The sequence below is a fragment of the Spermophilus citellus genome (genome assembly GCF_964194105.1).
Source record: "Spermophilus citellus genome assembly, chromosome: 2".
NCBI classification, from domain to species: Eukaryota; Metazoa; Chordata; class Mammalia; order Rodentia; family Sciuridae; genus Spermophilus; species Spermophilus citellus.
In genome coordinates this window covers 166376646-166389978 of record NC_138183.1, presented here as the reverse complement: position 1 = coordinate 166389978, position 13333 = coordinate 166376646, and the positions used below count along the sequence as shown (strand labels likewise).

General features: G+C 35.3%; 1 protein-coding gene across 2 annotated transcripts in view; it reads left to right on the top strand.

Annotated features, from left to right (window-relative positions):
* Positions 1–6619, top strand: part of DYNC2H1 (dynein cytoplasmic 2 heavy chain 1) — a 387437-nt gene extending 380818 nt beyond the window's left edge. For both annotated transcript variants that reach the window (XM_081279719.1, XM_081279718.1), the window contains one exon: positions 6103–6619. In XM_081279719.1, coding sequence (XP_081135845.1) covers positions 6103–6261 — 159 coding nt within the window. In that variant the 3' untranslated portion in view covers positions 6262–6619. The remainder of the gene's footprint in view (positions 1–6102) is intronic.
* The last annotated feature ends 6714 nt before the right edge of the window (positions 6620–13333 follow it).

Below are 13333 nucleotides of genomic sequence, written 5' to 3'. Positions count from 1 at the left end.
AAATTTCAGTGCCCATAAATACAGTTTTATTTGGAAAGTAACCATGCCCATTTGTGGACATATTGTCTACGGCTGCTTTGAGGCCATAACAGCAAATTTGTGTTGCTGCATCAAAGACAAGGCAGCCCATAAATCCTGAAATGTTTCCTCTCTGGCCCCTTATAAAAATGTTTTCCAACCCTGTATAAACTATTAACCTCTCCAATTTCTGCTTCAGTTAAGCAGTGCTTTGTTTCTAAAAGTGTCTTTTTAGGATAACTATGGCTATTTTTAATAAATTCTACAGAATTTGGAGTAGACAGGGAATGTCAACTTTTTAATGAATTTTTACTATTAGGGAAGAAACCAGTGTAAAACCAAAAGACCATCAACATCAATTTATAAAAGCCAGTAAAACAAGTTACTTTTGACTTCCTTCTACTTTCTTCCTTCCTTTGTTGTAGAAAGTCCAGAATTTTTTAGTAAGCTTGGGGGAATAACACAATTCAGAACTTTGGTGACTAAATGTTTTTAGGTCAGATAGAGGTTTCTTTTCAATGAATTATTTTCACAACATTATCTGTCATCCAGTAGCCCCAAGTAGCTACATTCCAGCAGAAATTTGCCTCCTAATCCAGTCCTTTGCACAACATTATTTCATGGTTGAACCTCCATTTTTCATAGAACATTTTAGGCTGTAAAAAATTGTAAAACTGCTTCAGTTATTTTAATATATGGTGATATTTTAATAAGGATATCAACAACAAATTCTAAGACTTTTATTGGGGGAAGAGAAAACTCCTATATTGCTTGTGTTTAAATGCATTATACTTGGTAAATTAACAAAATTGAAATTATAAACAAGGAAACTTTAAAGTAACCAAGCTGATCATGAACTTTTTCTGAGTGCTTCCTTCTGTTTACTAGATTATTTGTGTGTATTAAAATAATTTAACCTGTACTCAGATTTATTTACTTATACCTTCATCCATTTCATGTTGCAGATTCTAAAAGTTGCTTCTATTTCAGTTTAGTGCTTGGTTACACTAATATAAATCCAAATTAAGATATTCCTAAGGGATTATACCCTAAAAGCATTCACTTTTTTAAAAGCATGTTTTTCTGCAACAATTATTCTATTCTAGTTCTGTGAAAAATTGTTTGGCAAACAAATTTAATTCCCACAAATCTCCTACCACACAGCTTTCTCATGTACCTACACTCCACCCTCCGTTGGGATCTAATGTTCCATGTAATATGATTTGAGAAACACTGCTTTATGATGTAGACCAGTCTTAGGTAATGCCCCATTTTGGCATTCCATAGAAGTCCTCAGAAAATAAGTTTGCCTTTATTCTGTTTTTCCAGTAAAATAAAAATAAAGGAGTTTTTCAGTCCCACAGTAACATAGCAATCTTAAACCAGCCTGAACCCCAAGGGCCTAGACCTTCCAACAGGCACCACATTTGACAGTTCAACTTGAGAAACAATTTCCAAGGAAAATATGACTGCACTGGGAAAAAGCCATTATATTACTTTTTATAGATAATTAAAATATTAGATATCAGAAAATATGTACTGAAATCTTATAAAAGTAATGCTCTTGGCATTATAATAGTGAAAAATATGAACCAGAGTACCTTTATAAATTAGCTAAACATTCTTGACAAAAGCAAAGTCTTTCAAAATGTTCATGAGTGGCAAGTTACTTTGTTTCCTGTTTTGAGCTATTTTGTTTTTCCAGAGTTGAGCTGCACTACTAAATTATACCACTTATATATTAAGCCTCCAGTTTCCCAAGATCTTTCCTAACAAAATAAAATAAAATAAGTCTATCTACTTGATCCATAAACACTCAAAGCATGTGTTAAAATAAGCTAGGTGGACTATGCACATCCAGTAAGAAATAGTTTGTTTTGCCTTTGTATATATTTTATTATAATGCAGCCGAGTTGAAATTGACCACATAGATAATATAATGGACCTAGTAATTTTGTTTTGTTTTGGGTTTTTTTTTTTTTATTTTGTTGCTTCCTTTAGTATGTTGGCTAAATTACATCCTACATTAATATTTTTCCTTTATATAATGTATTGCCCTCTTTTGAATAGTTAACATATTGCTTACTATTTGTAGAACTCATGTGCTTTTAAACAACTTTGCCTGGGGCAAGGAGTTAATTTTATTGTAAGGCAGTCAGACTTTTTTTTTAAAAGCCCAAATGAATGCAAAACTTCAAATTTTACCTTCATTATTGAACTGAATCAACTGGACCTAGTTTCTATTTTAGTAAGAATATGGTTTATGAAAACATTAACTATTTTAGAGTAATTACAATAAATTTTTAATTATTAAATTTTAATTACACTGAACTGTTGTTATATGTACTATTAATGTGAATTATTTTAAGTCAATATATGTTTTATACTAATTGAACAGAAATTTTATTCAAATATTTTAGCCCAGTAGTGTTGTACACTTTCCCTGTCAAGATAAACATATTAAAGAGAGAACAGGGATAAGAATTTAATTCAGTTAGCTCTACTTCTGCTTTGACCATTTATTTATTGGTGACTTTTCAGGAAGTTTACTCAACTTTTTTATAGAATAACATTTACCACCTAAGAGACTTGGGAATTGACAAGCAAAATGTCAAACTGCTGTGGTGCTTTGCTTTAAAATACTATAGGTTTGGGAAGAAAGATTTGTTGTCTCACTTTAAAACAAAGCCTGCAACTACAAGCAGATTTGGAAGAATTTAGAAATAGATACAAAACCTAGTAGATTGATAGTGAACATGCAAAGAATCCACTTTGCATGACTGCTAATTTCCTCATTTAAAAGGAAAATTTTAAATTAAATAAGGACAGCCTTCTCACTAGCCTAGCATTGTAAAACATTTCATTGTGATATTGTTATTGCATTTTTGGTCATTGAAGTAATGGGGAGCAAAGCAAATATCAGGTGGCAGGGAAAAATAATTTCAGATCTTTCCTGGGATTTAGACATTCACAGATTCAGATCATTTTAGTTCAACAAATATGTAATATTTGTCTGCCCTCTGCTAAAGAATCTAGAGGTAACACAAGAAGAAAGCCCACATTAGGATATTAACCTTAGCCTTGACCAATGAATTGTGACAATTACAGTAATTTCTGAATCCTAAAGGTTTGCCATTTAAGCAATTGGAGAGAAAGGAAGAGATTAGCCAGTGACAGATAGCAGTTGAAAATTCTCTTTACTCCAGCTACATTTTTTCCTGTGTCCCAACTCAGATTCAGATTGTCCTTGAATCCTTATTAGTTAAAAAAATACTACTCTGGATATATGTTATTATTTTGATTTTTAAATAAAATAAATGTAAATTTTAAAAAACAAATAAAAAATAAAAGTACACATTTTCCAAAAATTATATTCTAATTATTTGATGTGTGTACATTTTGTTTCCTAAACTGAATTTTAAGAAACAAATTTTTTTCTATTAGTATACACACACACACACACACACACACACACACAGAGATGCTTAGCCTTTACATTTTAGTCACATTAGCATATAAAATGCTCTTAAATAGATGATTAACTGACAAAATAATCAATGCAAACATACAGTTTGAAAGATTCAGGATAAATAATGTTTTTATTTGGTGAATGATTCTACATAAAAAAACAAATTTTTATATGTACATTAGATTAAGATTTAGAAATGTTAGAAATTAATTTTTCAAAGGGAGTTAACTGATTTATCAACTACCTAAAGAGGCAGACAGCATTTGGGTGTGAGAGATATGGTGGAGGATGATTGAAAGAAATTTTATATAGTGTTTATCTAGATGTAAAAATACAGTGTTTTAATTTTTTTCCATGAAGGAATATTATCTTATTTCTATCATAGCACAATTCTGTATATATATAGTAAGTACTTAAAAGGTAGGATGTTATTTTGAATTAGTAGAAAGGAAAAGGTATTACAAAGAATTGGAGATATATGGATAAATAATACTTACACTTGAGCTCCTTACTACATCATATTTCAACTTCCTGTGAGGTGTGCAAGTAATACTTGTCCTTTTATAATAGGAAAACTGATGTTCAGAGAATAATTTGAGAGTCCACAGCTCCTAGACAGGTACTCCAGAGCCTATAAATGATCTGTTTCCATAAACACTGTTGTCTTCTATTTTGGAAAATAACAGACCTGGGTACAGTATCACACACCTGTAATGCCAGTGACTTGGGAGATTGAGGCAAGATGGCAAATTTGAGCCTGGCCTGGGCAGCTTAGTGAGACCTTGTCTCAAAATAAAAGAGCTGAAGATATACACAGTGGTAGAGTGCCTCTGGGTTCACTTTCCAGTATTCTAGACACACACACACACACACACACACACACACACACACACTCTCACGGGGAGGGGGGCAGAGAGAGAGAGAGAGAGAGAGACAGAGAGAGAGAGAAGAATAACAGTGCTAAGATTACACGTGCCAAAATGCATTTTCAACTGTACTTTGCCGCTTCCTAACTAGGTTAGCATGGGTAAATTCTCTGATTTATCACTTCTCATATTCTAGAATGGGTCCCTGTTGACTCTTAAATTCTAATTCTAAAAAATTAAAATTAGTCTAATAAAATTACAACTTAAGTAAAAACACTAATCTGAAATGGAAATACGATTCATTAGTAACTCATTTTAAATTTTTTTCTTTGAAAAATATGAACTTCTAAGTTGAGTCACTGAAAACTTATGAGAATGTATGATTATTATTAGCACCCAAATTATGGTCTCTAATACTGTTTCTCTTGAAAGAAACCAGGGATCAGAGTAATGACTAATTTTATTTCTAGAACAGGATGTACATAAGATGAGCTCAAAACATCATGGCATATAAGAGATACAAAAAAGCTATTGAAGACAACTAGGGCTATATCAAAATTTAGGAGCCCATTTAGTTACTGCTGAGCAACAACTGACAATTTGAACATCAGGACAATAACTGCATTACATTGGACCCCACATCAAATGTTTATATCCACCAGCTTATAATGCTATTTAAAGAGAGAGAGAGATGGGCTGGGGATGTGGCTCAAGTGGTAGCGTACTCACCTATCATGCATGAGGCACTGGGTTCGATTCTCAGCACCACATAAAAATAAAATAAAGATATTGCATCCATCTAAAACTAAAAAATAAATATTTAAGAGAGAGGCGGGGGTGGAGAAGGTGGTCATTGGTCACTTTTGGAGTATACTAGAAAGAATTATTTTTTAAAACAGATTAAGGGAAATTATATGCATTTACTTCATCTTTCCCATTTGGACTATACCTCTTGCTAATTAAAAATAAGTAAATAAATAAATAAATGGAAGTTGTTCTTTATGTATTCCTCCTTAGAAATGAAGAAATGATAGAATTGGGTTACCATTTTATGATGAGTAAAATAAAGATCATTGATAGTCTCTAATATTCAGAAAAGAACCAGATATTATATACCTCTTGATGAAAATTTATAGTTCCACCTATGCAATATTTTTGTCAAGAAAGTGAATTTTATATTACCTCTAAATCCAGTTTGTAGGAATACAAGGTACAACAGAGGAACATGAAAGCATGGAAATGTAACCAAAAGTCAAATGTAACCAAATGATACTCTGTATCATTTCTCAGGAGAAGAATTACTAAGAAAAGAGATTAACAACTGGGAACTTTAACAACTGTGGAATTTATTTGAATTATGATTCTAACAAAAAATCATGGAAAATGAATGTATTATGGAATTACTAATTTTCATGTGTGATAATGCCATTCTGGTTTTATTTTTATTTATAGATGAAGCTTGAAAATTGTAGAATTTGATTCAAAATACTCTAGTATTGGGGGCTAGGGAGACAATGACCGTTAGTTTTTGCAGTGGGATGATAAAGCTGTAACATTATTAATCTTTACTTAAGTTTTATTTACCATTTTATTATAAAATGTTTTAAGTAAAGATTAATAATGTTACAGCTTTTACATTTTATAATAAAATGGTAAATAAAACTTATCAATTGGAAAGTGTTTAGTTATCTAACAATCTTCTTAAAAGTAGTATATTGCTGTATTTTAAAACAATTTCTTTTTGAACAGGGTGCATATGGTCCATATTCTCCTGATGAGTGCATCTCTTTGCCTGTTTACACAAGTGCTGAAAGGGACCGTGTGGTAACCAATATCGATGTTCCATGTGGAGGTAACCAAGACCAGTGGATTCAGTGTGGAGCAGCTCTATTTCTAAAAAATCAATAGAGGCTAGTTACAACAAAGTGTCTTAGCAAAATGAAGAAACTGTCATTTAAGCTTTAAATAAAATATATAATCCACCTACAGTTGAATTATTAGTTCAAAATGTTAGTATATAGTTATTGTATATTATTGGTCTCCTTGGATTTTTATTTTAATGTGTAATAACAGCATTGGCTAACTTTTAAAGAATTAATATTAAAATGGAGGATCCCTTTGATAACAAATATTTCTAAGAAGAAGTATACTTTTCTAGTAGCTCAAAAACTTATTTTTAGTAAGAGGTTTAAAATACTGTACTTAAAGAATCAATTAATATTTTGGTTATCATTTTTTGAATCATAATTATTTAATAAAAGTTCATTAGTTTTTCAGTGTCCCATAGTTTTAAATATACACATATTCAAGAATGTATATTTTGAATTATAACGAATATCTAATATCAGTACATTAGTCATGATTAATATCTTGTGAATTTTATTATATAATTATAACCAATATTTTAAATAATAAAAAAGAATAATTCATATAAGACAATAAAGGGAGCATAAATTCTGTTTATTTTTGTAAATATGTACCTTTTTCGTTTTCTATTTTTAAATTCTTTATGGGTGCTAGTATTTCAGCTTTGCAAGACTCCCTGAAATCAAAGAAACCAAAAATACTATTCAACTGAATGATAGACATTTTAGTAGCCTACAAATTCATTTTTAGCTATTTGTTTGGAGTCCAGGTGTGTATTTTTGATAGGTGTTTATAACAAGTCATAGCACCAAAAAGAATTTAAATACTTACAGAATCAAAGGATGAAACAATATTTTCTTTAAAAACTGTTTATAGCTTCTCAAAGTAATCCTAAAGATGTAGGAATCTGAGGATCATTTTTGGTATTATAGACAAAATATAGCCATATTACCAAAAGTGATCTATAAATTTTCTGCAATCCCCATCAGAACACCAGTGAAATTCTTCACAAAACTAGAAAAAAATTATATGGAAGAATAAAAAATCCCGAAGGGTCAAAGCAATGCAAATATAAAAGAGGATTCCTAAAGGCATCTAAATATCTAACTTTAAGTTGTACTACAGAGCTGTAGTAACAAACTACATGGTACGGCATAAAAACAAAAACATAGTACAGAATGAAAGCCACAGAGACAAATCCACACATGTATAGTCATCTGATCCTTGACAAAGAAACCAAAAACATGCATTAGAGAAAAGATAGCCTTTTTAACAAGTGATCCTGGGAATACTGATTATCTATATGTAGAAAAATGAGACCCTCATCTCTCAACCTGCACAAAAATTAATTTAAAATAATTCAAAGACCTAAGAGTTAAACCAGAAACTTTGCAACTCCTAAAGCATAGGGTCAACACTTAAACATATGGGCATAGTCAATGACTTCCTCAATAGGACTCCTAAAGCTTGGGGGATACCACCAAGAATTAATAAATAGGATGGCATCAAATTAAAAAGCTTCTGCACAGAAAAGGAAACAGGAATGTGAAAAGAGAACCTACAGAATGGAAGAAAATGTTTGGTAGCTACTCTTTGACAGAGGATTAATATCTAGAATATATAAAGAAACTTAACACAAAAATAAATAAATAAAAGAGAAAATGAACTAAACAGACACTTCTCCGAAGAAGAAATACAAATGGGGCTGAGGATGTGGCTCAAGAGGTAGCGCGTTCACCTGGCACGCACAGGGGCTGGGTTCGATCATCAGCACCACATAAAAATAAAATAAACATGTGTCCACCGAAAATTAAAAAATAAATATTAAAAAAATTCTCTCTCTCTCACTCTCTTTAAAAAAAAAAGAAAAAGAAATACAAATGGCCAGCAAATATAAAAAAAAAAAATGTTCAACATCATTAGTGTTTAGGGAAATGCCATTCAAAACTACATTGAGATTTCATCCTACTCTAGTCAGAATAGTAGCCATAAAGAATACAATAATAAATGCTGGAAAGGATGGGATGTGGGAGGAAAGGAACACTTTAATACTGTTGGTGCTATTGTAAATTAATACAACCACTATGGAAGTAAATATGGAGTTTCCTATGAAGACTAGGAATGGAATCACCATAAGACTCAGCTATACCACTCCTTGGATTTATGCTAAAGAATTAAAGTAAGCACACTATAGCAATATATGCATGCCCATGTTTAAAGCAGCACAGTTCACAATAGCCAAATTTTTAAAAACCAGCCTAGGGATCCATCAACAGATAAGAAAGTGTGGTGTTTATACACAATGAATTTTATTCCACTACAAAGAAGAATGAAATTGTGTCATTTTGAAAAAAAATGGTGAAACTTGAGAGCATTATGTTAAGTGAAATAAAGTCAAAGAGTTTTTTCTCATATTTTTTCTCATATATGGAAGCTAGAGAGAAAAAAAAGGAGACCTCATGAAAATAGAATGGGGATCAATAGGGTAGAAGAGAACCAGGAGAAAGGAGGGGGGGGGGAATATGGAGGCACTCAGGAACAAAATTGACGAAATCCTATTCTTCTATTGTGTATATATACAGATATGTAACAAGAAATCCCACTATTAAGTATAATTAAAATGCACCAATAAAATTCTAATAAAAATGAAATAGGAAATAATGGCATAATATTGCTTAATATTCTACAAGATGATTATTAGCCTGGTCTGGCCTGGCAGGAACCGTATTCTAGGTGCATGGCTAGGATGAAGCTATCTTTTCATCCTCCTACCCCATTCTATTGACCAATGCAAGGTCACTATAACCAATAGAAACTCCTTTGTCCTGAATTCTCTCTTTAACTAGTTCAACTGAGTATTATAACAGGAAATGCTTAAAGGAATTCTGTGTATTACTGCAGAGTAGAGGAATACACATGGAAGGTTTTTAATGGGCCATGTGTGGAAATATTATACATCATTTATGTTTATATTCTATTAGAACTTAAGTGTTTATACCTAATTTCTAGAGTATTTGGGAAATATAGTCAACTGGATTCTCTGGATCTCTCTGCCACATCCCCAATGAAGAATTTCTTGAAGCGATGTGAATCCATTACAGAAATACATTCAGTACAATGGCATAACATTCAAGAGTTAAGAAACATACCTTTAATCATCTTATTCCAACCCTCATTCTTTTTTGGGGGGTAAGGGGGTCCTGGTAATTGAACTCAGGGGCACTTGACCACTGAGCCACATCCCCAGCCCTATTTTGTATTTTATTTAGAGACAGTAGCTCACTGAGTTGCTTAGTGCCTTGCTTTTGCTGAGGCTGGCTTTGAACTGCAATCCTTCTGCCTCAGCCTCCCAAGCTGCTGGGATTACAGGCGTGCACCACTGCACCTGGCCAACCCTCATTCTTATGGATTATATAATACCCCTTTATCAATACTAGGATATTTCAGTGCTATAAAAAATAACATTTTCTTCAGTGTATCACCTTTTCTTTTTGGTTACCATATTATTTTTATTTTTTATTTTTTCACAGTACTGGGGTTTGAACCTAGAGCCTCATGCATGTGTGTATTAGACAAATAAACACTGAGCAATACTCCCAGCTCCACCAATTTTTTTTAAATTTGAGAAGTGACACAAAATATGTAGAAAATTTGTAGAACAATGAAATATGATTTATATGGCATAGTAGCAAAGAACTGTGGAATTCCAGTAATAACATGACTAATTTTATTTGATACATGTATAACTTAATCAAAGGTTATCAACAACAGACTTTTTTTTTCTTTTTTGAATGGGCACCCAAAATGAACAAATATTAACATGATGCTTGCTTTGGATTTTTTAAAGAAACTTGAAATTTTTAAATCATTTCAAAATCAGTTGAAGTCCTTCACATTTTAATTCTTTCCTCCTCAGAGGCACTAACTAATATGCATATGTTTTATACATACTCCACATTTTAATTATAAAATATATACAAAACCAATAAGGAGTTTTTTGGGGGTTCTGTTTTTACTTTGAATAGGCACTACAAGGAGCCTCTCTCCAAGGCTTCAAAAGGACACACTTTTTGAGACTCTTGGTCAGAAGCAACAACCAACCATTTTAGATCCCTGGAACCACAAATTTGGATTACCCCAAGCGAAATATAGAACGTCTGTGTACTTGGTAAATGTGGCAATTTTTGAAGTAAAAAAATTTTAGCAAATCAGGACTTGAAGGGACTTCTTTTCCAGAAATAACATGTATTTATAAAAAACCGAAGGCCATTCAAAGGGAATAGAGCATCCACATTAAAATGAAGTACATAGATTATAATTTTTATTCAACATTGCTTAGTGGTCCTAGCCATCACAGAAAGGTGGTGGGGGAAGCAGAAGAACTGAAAATGGAAAAGACAAAAAAAAAAATATGTTCAGTGAGAAGAAATGTTAGTGGTTCACACAGTACTTGCTGCCATTGAAACTCCATTTTCAATTTTTACAATCTTTTTACACATAGAAAATAAAAGTTTTCATCTTGAAGTTATGATGGGACCCCAGCCACCAGTTATGTCTTAGCATGCAAAAAGATACCTCATCATTCTAGAGATTCTAAGAGTCTTAGAAGCTCTTATGTTGGCACTGGGGACTAAGAATACCAAATATTATAACAAAGGATGTTTCTGTCACCCCTATTGAGACCTGGGCAAAGGACAGATAATCAGCTAGATAATGAATGATTGGGTCAGGAAGATGGGGCTAATTCAAAAGGAAATACAATGCTAATACCTCCAGAACACTTTCCCTTGCTCCCAACCTGTTTCCAAGGTTACCTTGCCTCCACAGAATTGTTCCTCCCAGCAAGGAATTGTTAAAGAGTACCAGCTCGGCCACTCCTTTCTTGCCTTTTTGAGCAGGTGTGGAAAATAGGGAGTGGCACCCCTCTGTAGCTCTTTTCCCATCTTTGTCATGAAGGCAGAATGGGAGGAGGGGGACATGATAAGAAAGGAAACCTGAAATCTATAAAAATGAACAAAAAACCCTCACTCCCTTGGGCACCAGCTCTGGACCTCTTCCTCTCTGGAGGATTCAGTCACTCTCTCTTCTCTTCTCTTAAATAAAATTTACTTTTTGTTCTTGCCTTGGCATTTCCAAGATGTTTAATCTTCAACATGTTCAGTGAGAAGAAATGTTAGTGGTTCACACAGTACTTGCTGCCATTGACACTCCATTTTCAATTTTTACAATCTTTTTACACATGAGGAGACCTAATCCTGATTTTAAAGACCAGTTTCACTATCACTGGGGAAACTACAAAGATTTTAGGGGATTTGTGTCAAGAATCAGGAATAGGAGGACCCAACATGGCAGCCAGCGAGGAGGCAGCACTTTCAATACCTCCACAGTAACAGGATCAGAGAGACCCATTAATACACCTACATGCTACCTGCTGAGAAACTTCTAGCAAAATTCCGCTGAAAGGAGACCAGCCGGGAATTAGTAAGTTTATTGGAGGTGTTAGTTTGTCCCAGACGAGTGAATCTCGGCCACGCGGCGCAGGGGCCCAGTCCCGCCGGCTGCCTCCGAAAGGCCACTGCTAGACCGGCGGCGAACGTTTGAACGGCCGCTGCCTGCCAGGGCCCCTGCCGCCCCGGCTCTGCGAACAGCCCCGCCCGCACGGCAAACATCCCCGCCCGCCTGGCGAACGGCCCCCGCCAGCCCGGCTCAGGAGGCGACATGAAGGGACTCTAACCAAGCCTTTATGAAATAGCGAAATGGGAGCTAAAACCAGAGATTGAGTCAGACCAGAGACAAGCCAGTCCCACCCCTCCCTTCGGATACTCCGGCAAGGAGCCAGGGGCCCGCCATAGCAGAGAGGGGAAGTCACCAGAGTTCGACCAACGAGATTCCTTCCCAGTGGAATCTACTTTAGCAGGTGTGTGACTCCCACCAACACCAGATACAAACAACTGGGAAACTTAAAAAATCTCTCCGTGGGCGTGACCGTAAGGGCCAAGGGACTCCCGACCCCCAACTCCCCCTACCTCCAGTGATGTGGGCGTGACTGTAGGGGCGGAGGGAAGCAGAGAAGACTCCCCACCCCCAACAACCCCAACTGCCAACGGAGAGGGCGTGACGGTAGGGGCGGAGGGAAACAGAGGGCACTCCTGACCCCCAACTCCTCCTACCACCAGCGGAGTGGTCGTGATTGTAGGAGCTGAGGGTAGCAGAGGGGATTCTCGACCCCCAACTCACATTACCACCAGTGGCGACACCCAAGGTCTTAGCTGCCAGCTTCCCAGGGCGTGCCCACCAAAGGGGTCCGGAAAAATTAAACTATTGACTCCCAGACCACAGCTCCACAGCACTGGGGCTTAGATGAATGGTAGAGAGAGTGCTCAGTCATTCAGGAAATAGGGCACGCAGTGGGGCTGAAAGTGTAACCAGATCCTTGGGGAATTGCCTCTGGTGAGCAGGACCTGACTGGCTGGCAGGAGGAAGGGGAGGAGGGGCCGGAGAAGTGAAACAACTCTGGACTAACAGGATTGAGAGACTCCCAGGAGTCGCCTTACAGGGATTGCTGTCAACACACAGAGGGCAAAACTCAGCTCGGAGGGCACAGCTCTGCCTACGGGAAGAGAAGAAAATGGATCTCTTAGACCTAATTTAATTTCTTATTTTATTCTATTTTTTCTCTCCCCTTTTCCTTCTTTCTTTCCCCTTTCAAGTTTTATTGTTCTTTCCATTCTCCTCTATTCTGTCTCCCTCTCCTTCTTTCTTTTTAAGAGCACCTTACTTCCCCTTCCCCCCAACTTTCATCCCAAGCATTACGTCCTCCATTATGTGTAATTGTCTAAATGCAAATGGGTGAATGTTTCGAGGCTGTCTATAGGGCTCTTAAATACCTAGCTACTACCAACACCCTGATCCAATCGATGGTTAGTGTCTCCCTTCAGTAGAGCAACCTTCTAAAGTAGCCAAGACATACTAACCCTTATACCTTCATAGCACCTAACCTAAACATAAAGTCCTAAGAACAAACAACAAATCACTATATGCATACAGAATCCGGAAGCCCTTTATAAATTGAATGAATCAGCTTTAAAGTACAATAAAGCCCAACATCTCTAGG